This window comes from Paramisgurnus dabryanus, chromosome 20, assembly GCF_030506205.2.
Source record: "Paramisgurnus dabryanus chromosome 20, PD_genome_1.1, whole genome shotgun sequence".
NCBI lineage: Eukaryota > Metazoa > Chordata > Actinopteri > Cypriniformes > Cobitidae > Paramisgurnus > Paramisgurnus dabryanus.
The window spans coordinates 32875876-32899927 of NC_133356.1; the positions used below are offsets into that span (position 1 = coordinate 32875876).

General features: G+C 40.3%; 1 protein-coding gene and 2 long non-coding RNA genes across 6 annotated transcripts in view; all 3 read left to right on the plus strand.

Moving 5' to 3' along the window:
- The first annotated feature begins 1675 nt into the window (after positions 1 to 1675).
- LOC135730350 (uncharacterized) lies at positions 1676 to 2546 on the plus strand. Its single transcript, XR_010525954.2, has 3 exons — positions 1676 to 1761; positions 1972 to 2027; positions 2392 to 2546. It is a non-coding gene; the product is annotated as an uncharacterized lncRNA (long non-coding RNA).
- Positions 2547 to 5055: 2509 nt separating this feature from the next.
- LOC135731950 (uncharacterized) overlaps positions 5056 to 24052 on the plus strand; it is a 29689-nt gene continuing 10692 nt past the window's right edge. The window contains exons 1-5 of one of the 4 annotated variants that reach the window (XR_010526627.2): positions 5056 to 5691; positions 5981 to 6133; positions 6848 to 7030; positions 7138 to 7273; positions 7355 to 7674. This is a non-coding gene — a long non-coding RNA (uncharacterized lncRNA). The remainder of the gene's footprint in view (positions 5692 to 5980; positions 6134 to 6847; positions 7031 to 7137; positions 7274 to 7354; positions 7675 to 24052) is intronic. The other 3 variants (XR_012335528.1, XR_010526622.2, XR_010526634.2) reach the window with 3 other exon arrangements.
- On the plus strand, positions 7783 to 10553 carry LOC141281313 (uncharacterized). The gene is made up of 4 exons (XM_073812851.1): positions 7783 to 7875; positions 8153 to 8476; positions 8591 to 8931; positions 10440 to 10553. Exons 2-4 carry the CDS (start codon positions 8183 to 8185, stop codon positions 10480 to 10482), a joined length of 678 nt encoding a protein of 225 aa, XP_073668952.1. The 5' UTR covers positions 7783 to 7875; positions 8153 to 8182; the 3' UTR covers positions 10483 to 10553.

Genomic DNA, 24052 nt, shown 5'->3' on the forward strand with positions numbered 1-24052 from the left:
AAACACTTATTAATGATCAGCATCAGGGCCCAAAACATTACTATATTACGTCTATTGAATTGTTCAGATTGTCATAATACTCACATCTACTGAACATGTACAGTATATATGCACATTTTTTATTATTGTTGGGAAACCCTCTTCTAATGAACTTGTTTCTATTTTGCTACAATCCAATAAAAACATAATAATGCTATACCATACTGTACCATACCATTATTAAATCTTTGTGTAACCATTAAATCTTTGCATGTCACCTTTGGCAAGTCACCAAAGGTGACTCAAGTCTGGGCTTAATACAGACCTTTATTCCTCCAAACCAGACTGAATCAATATTTTCTTTTTGAACATTGCATTATGCCACTGTCAGAAAAAAGGTACAAAGTTGTTTCTTTTTCTGTCGCTGGGTGGGGTGGTACCCTAAAAGGTACCTTTTTGTACCTTTATGGGTATACAACACATTGAAATGTTGTACCTTATGGGATACAATATTATACCCTAAGGACCAACTGTGTACCTTGAGGAACAATTTTGTACCAGTTAAATTTTAGGGGTACAAAGCAGTTAACTGTACCTTTAAAGGTAAACAATAGATCCTTAAGGAACAGTAATGTACCTCAAAAGGTACAACATTGTATTATGTTTATATACCTGTAAAGGTACAAAACGGTACCTTGGGGTACCACCCAGCAGCAAAAAAGGTACAGTTTTGTACTTTTTTTCTAACAGTGCATACAGTAGCAGCATTGTCATGTTAGGATAGAAAAGGGCCCTTCCCAAGCTGTTGCTATAAAATCAGAAGCACACAATTCTCTAGAATATCTCTATTATATGCTATAGCATTAAGATGTAAGCTCATGGAAATTACCAAAGTAGTCTGATAAAGAGAAACAAATAAGTGTTTATCCTCCATTGTTCTCTGGCTCATCCCCTTTTGATTCTCATCCTCTTCCTCTAAACTATTAATCTTACTTTCAATTATATCATTCTCATTAAGCTTTCTTCATAGTCTTCCCATGCACAGGGAATACTTCTGGAACAAATGTGTTTTGGCCCCTTTCTTTATGTAATTCAACCTTCAAACTTATCGTGGTATCCTGAGATTCTGATCCGTGTTAGTCATCGGTTTTGCTACTTAATGTTCATGCATGGATAACTGTAGGTTAATTGAGTCTTTTGATAGTTTTATAATTGTATAATGTAATAATTAAAAACATTGAGAAATGTGACTGTATGTGAAAGCAGGTGAATTGTGTTTGTATTTGGAAAAAAAAGTGTATGTTTTTTGACAACTCAATGAGAAGTTTAGAGTTAAGACAACTAGCATGCCATGAAATAGAAATAAAAAAATAAAAAACGTGCCAAGCTCTGTTTCAATTCTGGGGGTTTCTTATCTAATTGTTACAGATCATTTATGAGACAAAAGGGAGTTCACATATCCAGATGGGTGTGTGAAACACTGCCACACCCACTCCAAAGAGACAGCACTTCCTGCGGGGTCTTTGTCTTGAAAGTAAGCATTATAGAATCGGAATGAAATCTGAATGCATGATAAAAACATTATCTGATTGCCTGTATGCATCATGCTTAACTGCAAATTATAATGTTTGCTTCAGAACCCCAATATTTCCTAATTGTTTACTCTTTTACTGTAGTTTGCAGAATGTATCTTGGAAGACAAGCCTATAGAATTTTCCACTTCCGCAGATGGTGTGTCAGACCTTAGAAGGGCAATTGCAATTTTTCTCCTAAACAACACAGGTAAAAATACAGGTCTTGCAACTACATAATTAAGAATTGACTGTAAAATGTGTTTAACGCAAATGTGGTTAGGGTAACCCTGTCCGGGCTACTCTAATGGCAAGAGACTGGGAGGTTTACGCAGGGAACAAGGTTACATCTGTAACCAAGACATTTTGACATCACAACATAACATAACACTGCATTTTCTAACTTGATATTATTTTTCAGATGACTTGAGGAACCTGTGTTACTTCTGTGGGGGTCAAGAAAATGGAAGTGACTGGGTAAGCATAAACTTCTCCCCTATCAAACAAAATAATTTTAGAAATTATTGCAAATATTGCTATAGAGTAAGTTGCTATATGTGTACTCATTAACCCTGCCTTTGAAAACCCAGTTAGTAATTTTTTTGTTTTACTGTTTTCTGCATAAAATCATCCTAAATAATGTAAAGAACATTCTGTGAAAATATAACCTTGATATCTGTAATACTGATGAGTAAGACCATGTCAACACTTAAAATCATAAGGATATATATGATTCAAATCAAACCTTGATGCTTTGAATAACATGCATAGATTATTCAATTTTAACCTGGATTTCACAGAGAAGTGTCACAAATAAAAAAAAATCTATACTGTTGTTTAGATTGGCTGTGATGTGTGCCCACGGTGGTTTCACTGTGACTGCATAAACACACCAGTGAAGGTGGCAAGCTTCATCTGTCCAGCATGTAAATAGTGAAGTGGGAAGGAAAGCTAATTTAAGGATTTAATCATTTCATTCGAATTGTCTTTGTACATTTTGGCTAGTTTGTAATGTTTTGCAGAATCTGTGTAATATGTATATTTGTTTAAAATATTTGTTTTTGTATAATAACTATTTGTAAGTTGTTACTGTTCTTACACTGGAAGTGAGATAAACCAAATGTACAGTATAGCTGTCAATAAATAGTTTTATTGAACAACTACTGAAATAGAATACCTTCCGAATCATAAATATTTTAAATATTTTTACTGTAACATCTTTGACACAGGTGTACAAGGAGTGAAAGTCTTGTGTGCTGTAATCCTTTTTGCAATGCAGTCGGGTATGACCATAATAAATACACCTAACACAGTAAATACACTACAAACAATAATTGCAGTAAAGAAAGGGGTACAGTATACTCACCATGGTGGTATACTGTAAATCTAAATCTAATCAGACATTAAACAGAAATGCATTAACAAGGTAATAATGAAATTACAAATATCAAGATATTTTATAATGAAGAGCATAACATTACCAGTTTAAAATCTATTCAGTAACATTAAAATGTTACAGTTAACAGCATCTATATGTAGGCTATATGTATTAAAGGCCTTTGAAATACACAGTTAACACAAAAAACACATTACTATGTGTAGTTTATATAGGATAGTATAGGATACAATATAGTACAATAAGGACAGTGATACAGTACACATAGTTTCCATACAATCATACAGGACCGGAAGTAGCATTCGTGCAGTGTTAAAAGGGATTTATGTAAATGTGTTCATTGACTTGATGCCCTGGAAAAGGAATCTGCTAGTCAGGGTTTTTATACAGCAGTATTGTTTCTTTGATGAAAACATTCTGTTGGTTGGATGGCTTTTGTCCTTGAAAATTTTCCATGTCTTTCTCAGGTAGCTCTCTTTACAGGTTGTGAAAATTATACTCCCCTCTCAGTAAACTTTTTCTATTGTATTTACAGCTTAATGCTTATGAGGGTATAAACTCCATTACATGAGGTATTACTAATATAAATATGATGTGCATCTGACCATTTTAACCTGAGTTAAGGGGGGAGTATAATTTTAACAGGTGTCATATTAAGGCCGTGAAAATTATACTCCCCTCTCAGTAAACTTTTTCTATTGTATTTACAGCTTAATGCTTATGAGGGTATAAACTCCATTACATGAGGTATTACTAATATAAATATGATGTGCATCTGACCATTTTAACCTGAGTTAAGGGGGGAATATAATTTTAACAGGTGTCATATTAAGGCCGTGAAAATTATACTCCCCTCTCAGTAAACTTTTTCTATTGTATTTACAGCTTAATGCTTATGAGGGTATAAACTCCATTACATGAGGTATTACTAATATAAATATGATGTGCATCTGACCATTTTAACCTGAGTTATGGGGGGAGTATAATTTTAACAGGTGTCATATTAAGGCCGTGAAAATTATACTCCCCTCTCAGTAAACTTTTTCTATTGTATTTACAGCTTAATGCTTATGAGGGTATAAACTCCATTACATGAGGTATTACTCATATAAATATGATGTGCATCTGACCATTTTAACCTGAGTTATGGGGGGAGTATAATTTTAACAGGTGTCATATTAAGGCCGTGAAAATTATACTCCCCTCTCAGTAAACTTTTTCTATTGTATTTACAGCTTAATGCTTATGAGGGTATAAACTCCATTACATGAGGTATTACTAATATAAATATGATGTGCATCTGACCATTTTAACCTGAGTTAAGGGGGGAGTATAATTTTAACAGGTGTCATATTAAGGCCGTGAAAATTATACTCCCCTCTCAGTAAACTTTTTCTATTGTATTTACAGCTTAATGCTTATGAGGGTATAAACTCCATTACATGAGGTATTACTCATATAAATATGATGTGCATCTGACCATTTTAACCTGAGTTAAGGGGGGAGTATAATTTTAACAGGTACAAATTATTACTCAGCCTCTCTTACGAGGGCATAAACTCAATAAAATGAAGTGAAAGAATCATAAAGTTTAATATTATGTGCATTTTTACATGTAATCCTTAAGAAGTAATTTCTTTTGTTTTACAAAATGAACATTGAAGAAAAACACAACATTGCTAAAAAAAACTATTTTCTTCCGATCATTGGCTTAATAATATTGTTAACTTGAGATTTCTTGGATGCAACAAAACTTTAGCAGACAATAGTACAGCTTTTATATTTTAAACTGTCTGCTATAAGACAGCTATAAATCCACAAAGTATGAAAAAGCAATGACAAAAGCATTGACGACTGGTTAATACAGAGAATTTAGATGGCATTAATTAACCATGGTTTCACTACAGCAACCACAATTAAACATGATATCTGTTGTACTACTGTAAGACTAAATCACTTCCCTTTTTACCAAAACAAAACAGTGTAATCGTAATGGTCTTGACGGTGTCGCGAGCTAAATCGATCGACCGTGTTATTGTCCTTCATATTTAATCCTGACGAATTCAATTAGAAATGACTAAATAAAGTTTAGACAGCGGTCTTGTGTATTTTCTTGGAGACACACTGCAAAATATCAGAAAATGGCTGTTTTAAAAGCAGAAGAGCGCTGAAACCTCGCGGCTCCGCCTACCAACTCACCGCTCCGCCTATCAACTGTGTGTGTGATGCGCGTGCACGCGAGGGGAGTAGGATTTGTCCGGGGAGTCGGATTTCGGTACAACACCTGGTTGAACGACATGTTTCCTTGAAACGGTGTGCAACGGAATCCAACAGGTTTTAGAAGCGTTTTCTCTTGTTTGGTGGGTGTGTCAGAAATGTCAGCCCAATCAGCGGCAAGATGTATAAAACCACGCGATAGTAAAGAGACAGCTCTCTCAATGGGTTCAAGTTGGAATGTTGTCTTTCATTCTGGACGGCAAGGTCAGTGACTGTAACATCGAGGGTATTTTACAGTATTAAACACACATTTATAACGATTTCATCAGGCTTCAGAAACATTTAAAAAAGAACACAAAGAATGGCCTCTCAGCTACCGTAGTTGCAACTCTTGCGTCATCACAACAGGGTGTTCAGTGCATCACCGTTTCAGTTTAATAAACGTTGTGCAACGTTCTGTCGGGGCTGAACGCAGCCCTGGTGTTTCTTGGATTCGTCCGAAATGATCAGAACCATATGACGTGATATGTAAGTTAGCACTTACTGACATTCATATGCCTTCCGTCTGCGTTTCATTTAATTCTTCCCACTCCAGTGTACTGATCGCAAAAACAAGCTCAGAACATGAATCTTGAGTTTTAGCTTAAATTAGGCAGGTCTTGACATAGTCACGTAATTGAATCACGAATTTCCCTTTTTTTTTCTTGTCACTTAGAACGACCATCAACATAATGTATTTCAATAAGATGTATTTTTCGTGCCTGCACCTTTTTTAATCCTATTTTTCACCTTTTTCTACTTTTTTTTTCTTTTTTAGCGAAGTGCAAAAGTCTACGTTCAACGTAGACAATTATGGCCCGTCATTGGCCCAGAGTGTACGTTCACTGTAGACTCTAGGCCAATCAGAGAGCCGAACCGTCTACGTCCACCTTCCGACTAACTGGTTGGAAATAGAATTGATAATTGGAAGGTAAGAAATGATATACTATCATGTAAAAACAGAGAAATACGAAGCGTCCGGTATCAAGATCGTTACACATTCACATATTGTGGTAAAAGTGTAGTAACCATGTTATTTAGGTGTATTAATTACTTTCAGCAAAACCATGGTTTTACTACAGTAACCGTGGTGTAACTATGGTTTTTGAAAAACATGGTTGTCAAACCTATGGTTATTTTGTGGTATCCATGGTTTTACTACAGTAACCATGTTTTTTTGGTTTTAATTGTAGTAAAACCATGGTTAATTTTCGTGGTATTTGTAGTAACACTCTGGTCATACAAATGACATTCATTTCACCAAAAAACTTGTTTATTACACTTTTACTATAATAACATTTGGTTAATTTACATAAGGATGGGCTAAAATAATAGCTTGATCTGTGGTAATGCCCAAATCAAGTTCTTTTCAATATTACTTTTTAATTTTTATTGCCACTATGACCAAAAGCCTATAAATCTCTATATCACCTCATGTAAAATACTGTACAGTGGGGGAAATAAGTATCATAAACGTTTATTTGCCCAATAAATAGCCTAGAATTAAACTTTTCACCTGACTTTGTGCATTTATAATGTGTACAGATATTCAAATTCACTCACTGTAAAACCCATAACCTAAATCATGACCTTCTGTATTTGTCATGGTAAGAATAATTTTTTATCATCATGATGATTATAACAGGCTGTTTCCTTCAGGAGAAGATGGATCCATTGCTGCCCAAGCTAAGCTTTATTGACATAAGTGTGCCAAAAAATAGGCAACAATGCCTTCTTAGGGCAACAAAGGAGGCCAAGGCACTGGCGAATCGAAACACGTGCTTCAAAAAGACAACAGTCGAGGACCAAAAGACGGCTTGTGAGGAAGGTATATCTTATATCTTGGCACTAGGGCAGTTGATGTGTTTCCACCCTATGTTTCCACTGCAGCATATGATGTTTTTGTGCTTGTCATTAAAATGTCTGTGTCTTCAGCTAAAAAGAGATGTCGGCACTTCACCTCGACTCCATCAGAGGAGCAGTATCTCGGTCAGCTTCATATGACCTTTGGAAAATACAATGGCCAAAGCTTTAAATGGCTGGTCGAGAATGATGTTGGCTACATTAAGTAGTGAGTGTGTTGCACAAAACAGAATCAAAATTTTTCATAATTCCTTTTTCCATAAATTAATTATATTATGTGACATTTCAGTATCATTGATCTGCATGTAAAAGAATGCCAGCATCTCAAAAAATAAAACCATTAATGACCGGAGGGTGAAGGACCTCCTCCTGAGGTATGTGCAGCTGTTCCCTCCGGTCTCCTGCTACCTCGAGGTCAACGTGGACAGGGCAATTTATGGGCAGGACCGCTTCAGGTCGTTCACTTTCCTCGAGATGCGGCAGTGGTACAGCCTGCACAAGCTGGGACCGGCCAAGAGAGAAAATGGCGCAGGAGGCGTACACCTCTACAAAGCAGTGGCTGGTGATGAAGGAGAAGGACATCACCACCAAGTCCCAGAAGTGCTTCAGGCGCTACATTCTCGATAGAGAGATAGGTTACGGTGACTTTAAACAGCCGTGATTGTTACTAAACACATGCTAGGTTAAGACAAACCTCAAATCTAAAACTTCCCTGTAATTCACAGAAGCCTCCACCGGATTCCAATCTTCCTGCCGCCACTTCCAGCTCTTCAAGAAGAGAACCAGGATCAGTCAGAGCTTTATTGCCAGGTATGTTTGCACATACAAGGAATTTGTTTTGGTGAGCTTCTACAGCACAGAATAAGTGTGACAGGATACAGACAATAAAATAATACAATTAGAATTAGTAAAATACACAATATGCCAAAAAATAGATTCAAAAAAGAAAATATATATTTTTTAAAGACAAAATACAAGATGGTATGTAGAGGTATGTATGTACAAATGCAAGGAAATGTAAATAAAGTAGGTAAGAAGTGTGGTGTGTTAAATAAATAATGATTAAATAAATCAAGCTTCCCTGCAGCCGCTGCCACCTCCCAGTTGTCATGGTCCGATGACGGTCTGGACGACACAGTCTTCTTGCCCATCTCCACCAGCCAGCCTGTGTTCGTCAGGAGTCCCGAACAGCTGCCGCTCTCCACCAGCGTGCCAGCAACTGCAGAGCATCCTGAACAGACTCCTTTGCGTAACGAGCAAGAAGGCAAAGCGCAGCAAGCACAAGAAGCCCCTGCTGTCCTCCACCAGCAAGGCTGGTGAGTCTCCTCCTGATGCTCGCCCAGAGGAGCCATCATCGACCTCCAACAGCCAGACTGCGTCTGCCACCACCTTGCCACAGAGTGACTATTCTGTAAGTGTAAAATCACAACATACATAAGCAATGTTAAAGCATTTCACAAAATCCCTTGGTTACTAACCCCCACCATATTATGGAAAATAAATAACTAAATGTGATGTGTTGCAGGTGGAGCTGGAAGGCTGGGTGCGGCTGTGGGAAGACTCCAATGGCATCCCATCTGCAGACATCCCCTGGCTGAAAGAGGACAGCGAGAGAGGCCTCTTTATGGCCATCCAAATTTACAAGGACATCAAGGGCGTCATTCGAAAGCGGCGCATCCTAAAGTCAGACCGGATGTGGTTTTACCCCCCGAGCCACCCGGCTTCGTTAGAGGCGGCATACCCACTCCACAGGCCTTTTTCCTGCCGCCGTTTTTTCTTCTGGCACCCCATCAGGGTGTGGCGGTGCTCTCTGAAGTTGGGGCCGGAGGCAACACATACCTCTTCAAGTCTGGTTACCACATCCGGGTAAGGCTTAGTCTCTTCTAGGGTTGTAACGGTAGGAGATTTTCACGGTAGGATAATCGTCTTGGAAGCTATCATGGTTTTCACGGTTTTGCGGTATATGGGATTAAACCATCATTATAATCATCAGCTAAACTGACCCTTAAATGAATGCAAACAGATATGGTTTTTGGTTAAACATTTGGTTTATTTTATAAAACTTTTTGTGAAAAAAAGAAACTTTTGAAAAAAAATAGACACAATTAAGCTGCATCTCTCATTTAAACAAAATAAGGAATAAGTTACTTCTCTTTAGATATGGCCTACGTATAATCAACTTAAAATTGACTTGTAATATAAATCACTTAAATGGGCTTTAGTGTTTTGAGAGAACGAGAGCGTGTGCGCAAGAGAGAAAAGGTTACCAGCATTCCCATGTAAACAATGTTGACATGTGCGCATTGTACTGAGATTAGACGGAAAGAAAATGCCATAAAGACTTTTCTCAAAAAGTTCTCTTTAGAGGCGCATTTATATAACAGCTTTGTGTCCGAAAACAGATCGGCCGAAAAATTAAACACAAATCCGGTTCCGATTTATGTCCAATTTTCATGACTGGATTTCGGGATTCCCTCTGCATCACGGAAATAATGCTGCTTTAAATTATAAACAAAACACACCTTTATCTGCACAGAGGGATGTGTTTGCGAATATGGTAGCACACGTATTTCCTCCTTTTGCAGCCACTCTTTGTCCACATTTCTTGCAAACTGGATATCCATCTTCAAGGTGTTAGTTTTTTGGATACCCAAAGTATTCCCATACTGCAGATTTTAATTTTTTTTCCGGCGGGGGATAGAGGTTAGAATTTGTAGTCTCTGGCTCTGACATTTTGTCTGCTGTACTTAAACGAGTGGAGTCTAGTAGTCACGTGGAATGAAGTTGCATATGTGCAGCAGCGCACGTGAGATCTGCTTTATTATAATTTTTTTCAAAACCGTGAATAAGCAAATGTTTACAGTATGATAATCGTACATGTTAATATCATGGTATACCGCCATACCGTTACAACCCTAGTCTCTTCACACCTGTTTTATAGTGATAAATACATCAGTATTGATTACTTGAAGGGATAGTTCGCCGTAAAATGAAAATTCTGTTATCATTCACTCACTCTCATGTTGTTACAAACCTGTATAAATTTCTATAATCTGATGAACACAAAGGAAGATATTTTGAGAAATGTTTGTAACCAAACCGTTTGTGTACCCCATTCACTTCCATAATATTCTTTTTTCCTACTATGGAAGTCAATGGGGTCCACGAATGGTTTGGTTACAAACATTTCTCAAAATATCTTCCTTTGTATTCATCAGAACAAAGACATTTATACGGGTTTGTAACAACATAAGAGTGAGTAAACAATGACAAAATGTTCTTTTTTGGGTGAACTATCTCTTTAACATACATGAATGCTGATCTGTGATTGATGTCTGATCTCTCTCTCTCTCTTACTCCGATGTGTGTTTTAGGTACGTCACATCTGCGGCGTGTCCGGTTGGAACACCATGGTGACAGAGGTGGTTTCCTGTGGACTGTGCCTCAAGGCTGCCAGGGGTTGAGCAAGTGGTCCCATGGGTCGGTGTTGAGGCCGTAAAGCGTGGGGTGGACAAAACTGTGATTCACCTCCTGTGTGACCGCAGGAGTGGCGGCAGGTGCAGGAGAACCATATGGAGGACTACAATCAGAGGAAAGACCTCTACACCATGCTCCTCATGGCCTTGGTGAAACCCGGAGGCATTGTCTCTGCGTTGGGCCACGGGGAGTTCCAGGTGGCACCACTTCTCAGAGAGCTTCCCTGCACGCGGCTCCTGCGGCATGCGTTCCTCCTGGCTGAGGCGGAAAATGTTCAGGACTACCAGAGCCAGATACTGTCCACATTCGACACCGTCCTGAAAATGGCATAAGCACCACATTGAACACCACATTGTGCAAAACTAAACTTAACTGTTTTGTATTTGTTTGTTTTGTTGTAGGTGGTGAAGAAATTGTCTGGGGAGGGCAAGGGCATCGGGAACAAGTTCTCCCAGATCGTGTCCTTTGTTCTCACCGGTAAGGAGTCTGTGGAAAAGCTGGGGCCCATGTGCCGTGGCGTGATGAAGCGGTTTCGGCTCGTCAATCAACCTGTAACCAAGATCCCTAACATCGACCGGGGATGCTGCAAGGCACAGGGTCTGACAGCCGTGAAGACGCTCTTCCAGCATTGGATGGATGACGGGATGGTGGTGAGGCTGGACATTTTCCACACACATGCACATACGCATTCGAGCTGCAAGATTAATCGTTAAAAGATCGTGATCTCTATTCGACCCCCCAAACGATATTAATCCAGCATTTCAAAGATTCGGGTACCATAATTTCCGGACTATTGAGCGCACCTGAATAAAACCCGCACCTGCTGATTTTTTTGTATTTTGAATAACATATAATAAATAAGCCGCACATGTCTATAAGCCGCAGGTGCCTACCGGTACATTGAAACAAATTAACTTTACACAGGCTTTAATGAAACACCGCTTGATGCTTGTAACAAAATAAATTCTCGGCTTGTAACAAAAATAAATAGGCTTTAACGAAACACGACTTGTAACAAAAAAATAGCAGTAAACATTAGCCTAACAAGCAAGTCATCGTCACTATCTTCCTCATCCTGTGCACTGAAACCACTGAAGTCATCTCCTTCGGTGTCGGAGTGGAATAGCCTCAGAATTGCTTCTTCTGATATTGGATAGTTTTCATTGTCACTCTCATAATTTTCATCTGGAGGCAAATCCCCCGCTGAGCCCTCTTCAACACGCAGCAGTCAAGCCTTTCGAAACCCATTGATCATAGTGATGTCGAGTGGCTGCAAATACTTTGTTGTGCCTCCAGGAATCACAGTTTGTCTTCTTGATGGCTTGTTTCACCGAATCTGTTGTGTGGGCCCTCATGCTGTCCAAAACTAGCAATGCCTTGCTCTTGTGAAAGAATCCTCCCGGTCGCCTGCCGTAACACTCCGTATGCCATTCATGCATTAGGCGTTCCGTCATCCATCCTTCTTGTTTACTTTTGGCATCATCGTGCGTTTAAAAATCACCATCGGTGGAAGCTTTTCTCCCGATGCCGTGCAGCTCAGAACACAGGTGAAGTGCGTTTTTTCATGCCCAGTTGCTTTAAGCGTGACTGATGAATCGCCTTTCCACGAATCGCTTTTCCCGTACGAGTGAGAGGCGGGTCAAATGTCAGAGGAACCTCATCCATATTTATGATGTTGTGCAAGCCAATGGAATGCTCCGCTATCTTTGCATCAGTAAATGTGCGAAAGTTTGAAACTTTTTCCTCATAGTCGGGAGGGAACTGCTGACACAGACTCGTCTGTGCCCTGATGGACAGGCCTTTACGTCTCATAAATCTGAGACACCACGATGGTCCACCTCTAAAATCCCCAAACTTCATTGCGGTGGTGATTGTTTTGGCTTTCAGTCTGATCTGCACAGTTGAAACACCTCGGCCGTCTGCTCTCTGTGTGTTTACCCAGTCTTCAAACTCATTTTCTAGTTCGGGCCATCTGCTTTTCTTCCCCCTGAAAGCTTTAGTTGTCTTTTTGCAATTCCTCACGCTGCTGTTTCCAACGTCTTATCATCGACTCATTAACACCAAGCTCCCGTGCAGCAGCTCTATTTCCTTTTCCAACAGCCAGATCAATCGCCTTCAACTTGAAAGCTGCATCACATGCATTTCTCCGTTTCTGTGCCATGATGAGGGTGAAAAAATGACTACCGTAATCAGAATGATGGGAAGTTCATTTGTTTGTTCGTCAATTTCATTGGTCTAATGAAAGCTTCATGCCACAAAAAAAAAATTAAAGCGGGAAAATATATTAACCATCAGGGTGTCCGCGGGGTTTTAAAAAGTATTAAAAAGTCAATCAAAAAAGGCAATTAAAAGTTGTAAATTGGTCTCAGAGGTATTATTTATTTCCAAATTAGGTATTATTTTTTCAGACTATAAGGTGTCCTATTCTGATAGAATTTCAATCTGCGTTCGCGTTACTTTGTTTAAAAGCATTTCTGGGCACATAATCATCAAGATCTTTCGTCTCCGTCTCAACGTATGTTTGATGCTGACGTCATTTCAGTGGTCATTCGGCATCATCTCAGAACATTGCGCAAAAAAAAAAAAAATCTCAGAACACTGCGCGCTCAACAGAAGTGGCTGGCTTACGTTTTATTTAGACAATCGTCTAGAGCTGTAATCGGGCCTTAAAAGTTAGGCCCGAAATGTCCGGAGCCAGACAGAATGCAGCCCGAACCCGAACGTACATTTAGATTGACAGCTTTTTAAGAGCCCGAACCCGTTTACAGCCCGACATTATTTAAATGTGAGCACACACACAGCTTTTGTCAAGAATGAGAAATTTACACAGGTTTTAACATTATTTATTCATGACTAATAATCTACACGCCACTTGGAAGTTGAAACAAAGAAATAAGTCATCTGTAACATTGTAACATCTCATTCTAAATAGACTTATGCAATACACTATAAATATGCCAATAAAATTTATATTTCTTAACGAGTTAAATTAAGATAATACATTCTGAATTAAGATGGGTATTTGGCAATAACGAAATTAAGAGAAAGGATCCGCGGGATTTGTGTCGGCAATTTTCTCCATTACTGCCAACATTAGTCTATATCCTCTGTCTAAATTATGTATTTAAGACTCGATTCATATTTAGTTATACATTGAAAAACCTACTCACCAAGATTAGGCTACATGTTTTTGATGAGGAAAATCATTAAATCCACTGTAAATGAAATCAGCGCGATCCTGCGCTACTGCAGCATTGAACTTGAGCGCTCATTTACCTCACAAAGCCGGAGCGCAAGCCCGAGCCCGCCACGAGCCCGTGTAAAATGTTAGAAATGAAGCCCGAACCCGCCCGAGCCCGACGGGTCCCGTCTGGTTCGGGCAAAGATCTTCAGCTCTACAATCGTCGTCTTCATGGGCAAATGTACGTTTTCAAAATGCTGGGTTAACGACCCAGCGTTTAAGGACTGGATCAAGCCTGACGTAGGGAATAACGGGCAGGCTTATTGTTCGGTCTGTAAAAAAACATAAATGTCAACTGGATGGGAGTTAACGCACTTCGGTCGCATATGCATTCCACTAAACACAGAAATAGAATGCGTGCTCGGAGAGAGCAGTTAATTCTACCAATCTCAGCTGTCTGCGCGGCTGCTCCTCCACCACCAACGCCGCAAATTAGTGCCACTGTAGGCCTACTGGCAAAAGCTACGGCTCCAGCAACGTCTGACCTCCGGATGGTCATGGGCGCCACACCAACACTGCGCGCGGAGGCTCTGTGGTGTCTGAACACTGCAGTTAATCACCACTGGTTGAACTTTCGGAGCTGTTTAAAGAAATGTTTCCCGACCCTGACATCGCGAAGTCATTCACATGTGGTAAAGACAAAACCGGGTACATTATCCGATTTGGATTAGCATCGTTCTTCAAAAAACAACTTGTGGATGGCATCAACAAGGCTGGGCCATTTGTGTTAATGTTTGATGAGAGCCTCAATCAGGCGTCAAAGAAAAAACAACTTGACATCCATGTTCGATACTGGGAGGATGACCGTGTCCAATCCAGATACTTCGGATCTCAGTTTTTGGGACATGGAAGGGCCGAAGATTTGTTGCATCACATAAAGGTTAGTGCTTTTTTAATATAACCCTAATTTGAAGAGTTATTTATTTACAAAGATTTTGTATATTATAGGATGATGTTGGCTAATTTACTGCTTGAACTAACAATAAACATCCCAAAAGTGCCAGTTTTGTCGATTATCCTCATAATAGCAATCTTAAATGATTTATATAAAGTCTAAAATGAACAAAAAGAGTTGTGAGAGAATGAGGCGAGATCCATCCAGACAGTATATAAACGGTGAGATCCGCGTGTCTGTCTGCTCTTAAAGGGACAGCAGCCGATAAAGCTTCCTGTCAGTAAAGTTAAAGAACAAAGGGAAATGACTCGCTGCTCTTGACTAAATAACTTTTGTAGCTTTAATAAGGATTAAATATTTAATTTATAGTTTATGCAGTGCAGACTGCATATAACTTTGATAACTTTATTAAATTTCTGTTTATGTTCTAACTGTTAAGACAGGAAGGGCAGGAGTAAACATGACATTTACTAAGGGTTCATGTTAGCATTGTTTTAAGTTTACTTAAATTAAAAACTGTTGTATTTGAAGCCTAATAATAAATGTAAATAAAAAAAATCAGTAGCTGTATTAATATCAGTAATACTGGCCTTCATTCATAAAAAGATGCCATTTAAACAAGTATTTACTGTCTTTATGTTGTTTCTACATTAATTTGATTAACTGTAAAAATTATTATGTTAAAAACGTACAAAAACATTTCTTTTGTATTGCGATTAATTGCAATTAATCACAGAAAAAAATTTGTAATTCATCTAGTTAAAGTTTTAATCGATTGACCGCACTAGTTTTTAGTATTTTGTTAAATTCAACAACTTATCACAGTTATAGAAATGTAATATTTGGCTCAGGTTTTGTTGTTGGAAAAAAACACTAAATAATTTAATTGCTGAATTACCATTTATTAATTGAAAACAAATGTGTATGCAGTAATGCTTCTCCTTAACCAACCTTTGTGAATGTTGAGATCTATTTTACTGTCTCTGAATGATAACTTATAACAGATTTCCTCCTGGTGTCGATTCACAGGAATGTGTCACATAATTGAATATGAGGCAACTGCTATCAGTTGGAATGGATGGCCCCAATGTGAATTTCAAGTTGGTGGATCTACTCCAGAAAGAACATGCAGAGCTCTATGGAGGTGCCCAGGTTGTCACAGTTGGAAGCTGTGGACTTCACACCGTCCACAATGCTTTAAAGGCAGGCTTTACTATGTGGCAGTTGGAAAAACTTCTGCGAGCCATGCACTTCCTCTTTCATAATGTGCCTGCCAGGAGAGATTTCACTAGGGTGACGGGGTCCTCCTGCTTTCCCATACCATTTTGTGGCCATAGATGGGTGGAAAATGTTCCTGTGGCGGAAAGGGCAGTTGAAGTTTGGCCAGTGCTGAAGATGTATGTGGATGCTGCAGAGAAAAAGAAGGTTCCAGTCCCCTGCACAGCTTCATATGACACCATAGTAGCTGCACAAAAGGATCCTTTCATTATTGCAAAACTTCATTGCAAGAACTTTCAACCCCTTCTTGACAAAATTCCAAACTTATGAGCCAGTGTTGCCCTTCTTGGCCAAAGATTTGACTGAGCTGCTGATGGTAATGATCATTAAATATTTTATAAAATTGATTGCATTTGGTGAATCTGTGTAAATGGTTGGATTACTAACTGCTTGTTTTGTCATTTTAAGAGTTTACTGAGGCGGTTCGTTCAACGAGACCTCACCCAGGACCTCACAACCCTGCAGCTGATCAAAATAGATCTAACAGATGAAAAGAACTTGGTCTCCCCAAAGAGTGTAGACATAGGCCTGGGAGCAGAATCTGCTATAAAGGTAATTTTCTTTATCCCCCCCCCCCCCCCAGAGATGCACGTGTGTTTTGGGTTGCCTGCAAAAAGAACCAGGATGTATGTTGTAAAATTAACTTCTGTCATTTATTAGTACTACTACTACTATTATGTTTAGGCTGCTACTAAAACTACTACTACTACTCAAATTAATAGTAATAATAAGAAGATGAAAAAGAAATGGGGATAGAAATAGGGATAAAGAAGTAAAACAAATTTTTTTCCAAAGCATTTGCAGTGAACATTCACTAATGTTCCTCATTTGTTAGGAACTTCAGAGCAAACCAGGATTCAAGGTTGGTGAGCTTTCTGTGCTCACCTTCAGGCGAGAATGTTTGCAGGGCCTGATTAAAGTTGTTGTGAAGCTACAGGAGAAAAGCCCCCTGAAATTCCAAGTGGTCAGGCAGATTGCATGCTTGGACCCTTCAAGAATGCACAGAGATCCCGATTGGTGCATCAGACAGATGAAAGGAATAGTGCAAACATTCCTCCAGGGCAAACATTTGGCAGGTGGCATACCAGCTGGTAAGAAGATATTGTATAGGGACAGTCAAAGTTCATAGGTTATTCAGACTGATTAAAGCCTTGTATGAGAAGTGTGTGTGTTAGCAAGATGGTTTTCTGCATTCTCCTCTCAACAGTCAGGAAGTGTCAATGCTTTATCAAATTAATAAGTTCAGAAGAAGCCTTACACATTCCTAGCTCTACTTAGATGTTATAACATTATGTGATGTATGTATTGCCAAATGGTCTGATAGGCCAACTGGGACTAATACATTTAAATGACCTACTGTATTAACTAACTTAATTTCTTTGTCTATGTTGTAGGTGATGTAATCATTCAGCAGTTTACATCATTGCTGTCTCTTGAGGGCAGAGATGAACAATTCCGCTCTTTCCAGCCTTTCAAGCAACGTGTGGATGTGTTTCTACACTTGACCCTCAGCCCATCCTACATGGACCTGTTGAGATTCTGCCAGAGCCACTTGCCATAGGATTTTATGCCCACAAGTTCATATTAGGCCTATAGCACAAGTGCAAACAATAGTTCACCAGTTCATAGAAGATGCCTGTTTGTGAATCCGCAACAGTTCATAGAAGATGCCGGTTTGTGAATCCGCAACAGTTCATAAAAGATGCCGGTTTGTGAATCCGCAACAGTTCATAGAAGATGCCGGTTTGTGAATCCGCAACAGTTCATAAAAGATGCCGGTTTGTGAATCCGCAACAGTTCATAGAAGATGCCAGTTTGTGAATCTGCAACAGTTCATAGACGATGCCGGTTTGTAAATCCACAACAGTTCATAAAAGATGCCGGTTTGTTAATCCGCAACAGTTCATAAAAGATGCCGGTTTGTGAATCCGCAACAGTTCATAAAAGATGCCGGTTTGTGAATCCGCAACAGTTCATAAAAGATGCCAGTTTGTGAATCCGCAACAGTTCATAAAAGATGCCGGTTTGTGAATCCGCAACAGTTCATAGAAGATGCCGGTTTGTGAATCCGCAACAGTTCATAAAAGATGCCGGTTTGTGAATCCGCAACAGTTCATAAAAGATGCCGGTTTGTGAATCCGCAACAGTTCATAGAAGATGCCGGTTTGTGAATCCGCAACAGTTCATAAAAGATGCCGGTTTGTGAATCCGCAACAGTTCATAAAAGATGCCGGTTTGTGAATCCGCAACAGTTCATAGAAGATGCCGGTTTGTGAATCCGCAACAGTTCATAGAAGATGCACATTTCACAAGGTCGCTGATTAACACTTGCAATTCAGTGTCGTGATGGTTTTAAAAAATATTCTGAAGGTAGTAAAAAAGGTATTAAAAAGTAGTAAATTTAACTTAAGGATTGCTGTATATACCCTGACCATATATTAGCCATATATTAGAGCGTGGGAAAAAAGATGCGGCTTATAGTCCGGAAATTACGGTTATTATATTTTCAAGGAGGAAAGACGCAGTCTTATCAGTTCTCTCAACAACACGCAATCACAGCGGCCGCGATGACGTCTTGACGTCACATTTATTATTGCGCAGCCAGATGTGCTTGTGCTCGTGTTCGCTCCACTGTTTCAGCGGATGCTTTCGACAGAAGTTAGAGAGAAAGAAACAGAAACTAAAGAGAATGAGTGAGGCAAAGCAATGCGCAGGTACATCCAACAAGAACCTTGACGTTGTTTTAGTACCAAAAAAAAGGATCTTATTCCGGATCTTATCCCTTCCGAAAGTGTTTTTAGCACAGGGGGAAACATTGACTGCGCCCAATAAACACACTTGCTGTCTTTGCACTTGACTTGACCACTTAACTACTTACATGACTTTTTTCTGTATTTGGCCCAAGTGTTCTAGTGGACGTGAAGATTAAATTTATATTTTTATTTTTTTCTTTAAATAAAATGAATAGCCTACATAAATCACTCTACAATTAACATGAACTGAATTTAAAGATTATTTACACTTATCTGAAACTTTCAGAAGCATAATTTTTTGCACCTGTAAAAACTAATGTTAAACTAATGTTCAGGGGTGGTACGTCTTTAAAATGAACAAAGTTCTTGAGAATCGTGATCTTTATTTTAAGCAGAAGAATGGTGATTCTCATTTTATAAAGAATCGTGCAGCTCTTACATATGGACAGACACGCGCACAAACACAATGTCAATATGTGCAAAATGACAACAGCTCACCATGCATGTTTGTGTGTTTTTGTGTTTACAGCAGCCATTGATGAGATGTGGGCCAGCCAGCAGCGACACCTGGAATGCATCCAGGACCCACCAGGCATGGCCATGGCATGTACCGGTACCCGCACAACGACCATCAACGGTGTGAACCTGCCCTATTACAAGGGCCTGCGTGGGAGCAAGACCCTGAAGGGGTTCCATAAGTCGCTGCCCCAAATGATTCTAGGTAACCTAAGGGGGAAAAATACGTGTTTAATTGCAAAAATGCCAACACATGTTACTTTTGTGTCATTCTGATAATACCTGTGGTTGGGATGTTCAGGTCCCCACTGTGTGGCACGGCCTTACCAGGTCTACCTCATCAGTGGAATTGCCAGGTGGAACTCCGACCGCAGCTCAGACGCCGTGTTTAAGACATTGAAAGAGAACTTCAGGCCAACATCCAGTCAGACGCACAGGGGAGTCCTTCTCTCTTAAAGGGAAACCAGGCAAGTCTGCATAATATTTCTCTACGAGCTCCCCCTAGTGTCTGAAAGTAAATGCTTTTAAACACACTGTCGTAAAAACGAACTGTTGTTCCTCCCCCATCGTAACCAAGTTTATCAGCTTATTTCCAATTCAGTTATGTTTCCCTTCCGTTAAGGGTTTTCGATGCTTCTTCCCCGGCTCTGCCATTTGCAACAATCGCTAGCCGTGTTTTGCTCGTCTGTCTCTGTGTTGTTTGCCGTAAAGTGATCCTGCTCCTCGCGATATCTGAGACTTTGCGAGACTGAAGGACACCGGGTCGGATACAGCGAACTTGCAAGGGCGGGCAAGAGAGTCTTCATTCTTCCACTAATGAGTCATTTAACCATATACCGACTTACGAAGATGATTTATTAACATAAAAATGCTGCCTTGTGTCCCTTTAAAGGATAATTCCGGTATTTAACACTTTGAGTCTCATTTCTGGTTTGTTTTGGATAAACTACAGTGATGGACACTGAAATTTTGACAATGGGTTGTGTCTTGACATTTTGACTCGTTTTAAAGCGTCTATTGACTGCTTCAGAATGGAAGTCAAGGGCCATGCACAAACATGTCATTAAAACAACACTTAACGTTCATTTTCAAAACTGTGCTACTCACCGAGTGGTTTGTGGTGTTCGTTGATAATTACATGAAGTAAAAAAACAAGTATGCTTTTACTTGTTTTGCGTTATTTAAAGAGTATTTAATATGCACTTTTTAAAAGTATACTTCCAAAAATATGTAATTAAGTTCAACTCAGAGCCAAAACGTCCAAAAAATATTTTTTTAGGTGTATTTCTATTAGAATGGCGATACAATGCAATTGTACTGTAAGTGTCTTAATTGCTCAGGAATCTTGATTGTCAGTAGTGTATTTTAGTGCACTATTTTAGTCTTGTTGCATTTCTCTCTCTCTCTCTCTCTCTCTCTCTCTCTCTCTCTCTCTCTCTCTCTCTCTCTCTCTCTCTGTCTCTCTCTCTCTATCTCTCTCTCTCTCTCACTCTCTCTCTCGCTCGCTCTGTGTGTGTGTTATCTCTCTGTGTATGTTTTCCATGAGGATGTCTGCAGTGACAATCCTCTGCCCAGGTTTCAGTAGCTGGAGGAATTCTGTACTGTGCTGCTGGAGGTCGGCTTGAGAGACCAGAAGCTGCTTCTCAACACTGCGCAGAGAAACTGTACATTCACATTGGGCGAAAGCGTTAACGCGTGACGGAAGGCTTGTCTGAAGCGTGGCCAACAGCCAATCACAGTGGCCACAGCACATGCTCGGGTCTTCCCTAAACATAATTGGCTGGATCTGCCTAGGTTATTTGCATAAGGCAATCTGATTGGCTGACGCATGCGTTGCCGCTTGAAAAGTTGAAAAATTTTCCACTTCTGCCGCGAGACGGATCCACGATTCAGTTTGGCAATGCATGACGTCACCCATTAAAAGTGAATGGGAAGCGTCAACGCTTACGCCCCGTGTGAATGTGCTGGAACAGAGTCCTCGATGCCTGGAATGCGGTGGAGGAACAAGACAAGCAGCCACAGAATACCACCAGCTGTACCGCACACACTGGGGAAACACATTTTACTGCAGAACAAAATGGGATGACCTTGCAGACGCCACCGTGGTCCAGAAAGTGAAGATGGCCAAAAGGTACGCGCCAGCACTGTAGGACATCAGCCCGCAGCACAACCGGCTTATGTATGTGCTTGTCAAGCTGCTATGGCTCTTGTTCCAGCCCGAGAAGGCCAGCATCCTTAAGCCTATGACAGGATCTAGCACCGGGTCTCGATGGATGACCCAAGCCTGTGCAAGGCAGGCATCCCTCTCCCAACATAAACACTAAAAGAGTGAGGGACTTCATCCACCAGCAGGAGAGGCTGGTGAACCTGCATGCCTCCAGGCGGCCAGCCTTCATCTCCAAGACCACCTCTGTGTCTTCTGAAGAGCTGCCTACTACACCGTGCCAACCTGCCGTCCTCCCTCCATCTGACTACCCCGAGATGGAGTACATCCCCACGCCCAGTACAGCCGACACAAAGGTGTTGAAGGGAGGGACCACCTAAAAATATATTTTTTGGATGTTTTAGATTCTAAGTTGAACTTAATTTTTGGAAGTATACTATTAAAAAGTACATATTGAATACTCTTTAAAGGGAAACCAGGCAAGTCTGCGTATTATTTCTCTACGAGCTTCCCCTAGCGTCTGGAAGTAAATGCTTTCAAACACACATAAAAACTGTTGTTCCTCCCCCCCCTTGCAACACAGTTTATCAGCTTATTTCCAATCCAGTTATGTCTATCTAAGTTAGGTAAGTAATATTTCCTTTCCAACTGATTTTTTTATTTTTATTGTGTTGTCATGCATAATAGTTTTTTTACCTTGAACGACCGATATGAACGAGGCAAACTACTGCTTTCGTGTTTTGTTTTTTATTGGGAGAGTGGGCATGAGAATAATAGAATTATAAATAAATAAATATAGACAAGCAAAGGGAAAACGTCATTCGTCCAGATGAACTTATAGACCTTACTAATATTACTTTAGACAAATATTTTCCTTCTACATCTATCTATCTATCTATCTATACACGTGCCATTCTTCACGGACGTGTCCTGGCCAGGATTTTGGTGCGTCTTCTGGAAGTCGTATTTGTTGACAGCATACGCCATTCAGTTAAAAACATAAGACATGCAATCGTAGTTTCATTCTTACCTTAAAATTTAACTGTTGACTTACGGAAAATGCACCCGAAATTCTAACCAGGACGCGTCCGGGAAGAATGGCACGTATGGTCACCCTAATATATATATATATTAGGTCTGAAGCTCTTATTTTTTTCTTGGAATCTTCCGTCAAGGGTTTTCGATGCTTCTTCCCTGGCTCTGCCATTTGCAACAATCGCTAGCCGCGTTTTGCTCGTCTGTCTCTGTGTTGTTAGCCGTAAAGTGATCCTGCTTCTCGCGATATCTGAGACTTTGCGAGACTGAAGGACACCGGGTCGGATACAGCGAACTTGCAAGTGGGGTATTCTTCCTACAGACGGTAGGAGCGGGTGAGAGAGTCTTCATTCGTCCGGTAATGAGTCATTTAACCGTATACCGATTTACGAAGATGATTTATTAACATAAAAATGCTGCCTTGTGTCCCTTTAAATAAAGCACAACAAGTAGAAGCATACTTGTTTTTTACTTCGTGTACTTCAATCATTTTTCTAATACACTAAAGTATACTACTATTTTTACCTGCACATTAATTCTGTATTCTCTTTTATCAGACAGAGGATGGTCCTCGTCGCTGTGGTACGCCTCTTCTGCTTTTGCGTCTTGGTTGGCCTGCCCAGGCTGAATGACCTCCTCCTCCGGCCCAGGACCGTCATTGACGATGCCCTTAAGAGAGAAGGACTCCCCTGTGCTCTGGCTAAAAAGAAATTCAAGCCAAAGCAGCTCGTCTGACTGGATGTTGGCCGGGGCCCTGAAGTTCTCTTCCACTGTCTCACCAAACAGCCGCTGGCATCGTGATTTAAGGCGATCAATGAGCGCCACTGAGTAGACTCTGTGGTGCCGGCCTCTGCCCCCAAACACTGCGTCCGAGCTGCGGTCGGAGTTCCACCTGGCAATTCCACTGATGAGGTAGACCTGGTAAGGCCGTGCCGCACAGCGGGGACCTGAACATCCCAACCACAGGTATTATCAGAATGACACAAAGGGAACATGTGTTGGCATTTTTGCAATTAAACACTTATTTTTCCCCCTTAGGTTACCTAGAATCATTTGGGGCATCGACTTGTGGAACCCCTTCAGGCTGTTGTACCCACGCAGGCCCTTGTAATAGGGCAGGTCCACACCGTTGATGGGTCCAATTTCCTTGCATCCAGGTGGGTCCTGGATGTATTCCAGGTGTTGCTGCTGGCTGGCCCACATCTCACATGGATTAAAGTTTTCCGTCGCTAGACGGATTTCCGTCAATTGAAAAATTATTAAATTCACTTTTCATAAAGACGAGTCGTGTATTCACCTTTTTAAGTGGGATGTGATCAAAGCCTGGAGTGGAGCCAAATCACGTTCCTCTCTCCACTGTAAGCGTTCTGTAACCACCACGCACCGGATCCACTCCGGGTTTTCTGGCTGTATCACGTTAAGCTGAGGTAAAACTTTATTTCAGCTAGCATGGACAAACTTATAATGCAGGAAGGCTCCGATGTTTTGGAGATCGATAAAGGTGTAAAAGACCTGGAGATTGACTTAGCGAAATGATGAAGATTGGCAAGGCTTTCAGTTCGTGGGCTAAGAAAACCAAAAAGCCAGGTAACTTGCGTGTCTTTGCACAGTATGACTAGGGGTGCTGT

Coding starts and splice junctions, on each gene's coding strand:
- LOC141281313 (XM_073812851.1), top strand. CDS start 8,183: ATGACGGTCTGGACGACACAGTCTTCTTGCCCATCTCCACCAGCCAGC. Junction 8,477..8,590: donor TGCCACAGAGTGACTATTCT/GTAAGTGTAAAA, acceptor GATGTGTTGCAG/GTGGAGCTGGAAGGCTGGGT. Junction 8,932..10,439: donor AGTCTGGTTACCACATCCGG/GTAAGGCTTAGT, acceptor TGTGTGTTTTAG/GTACGTCACATCTGCGGCGT.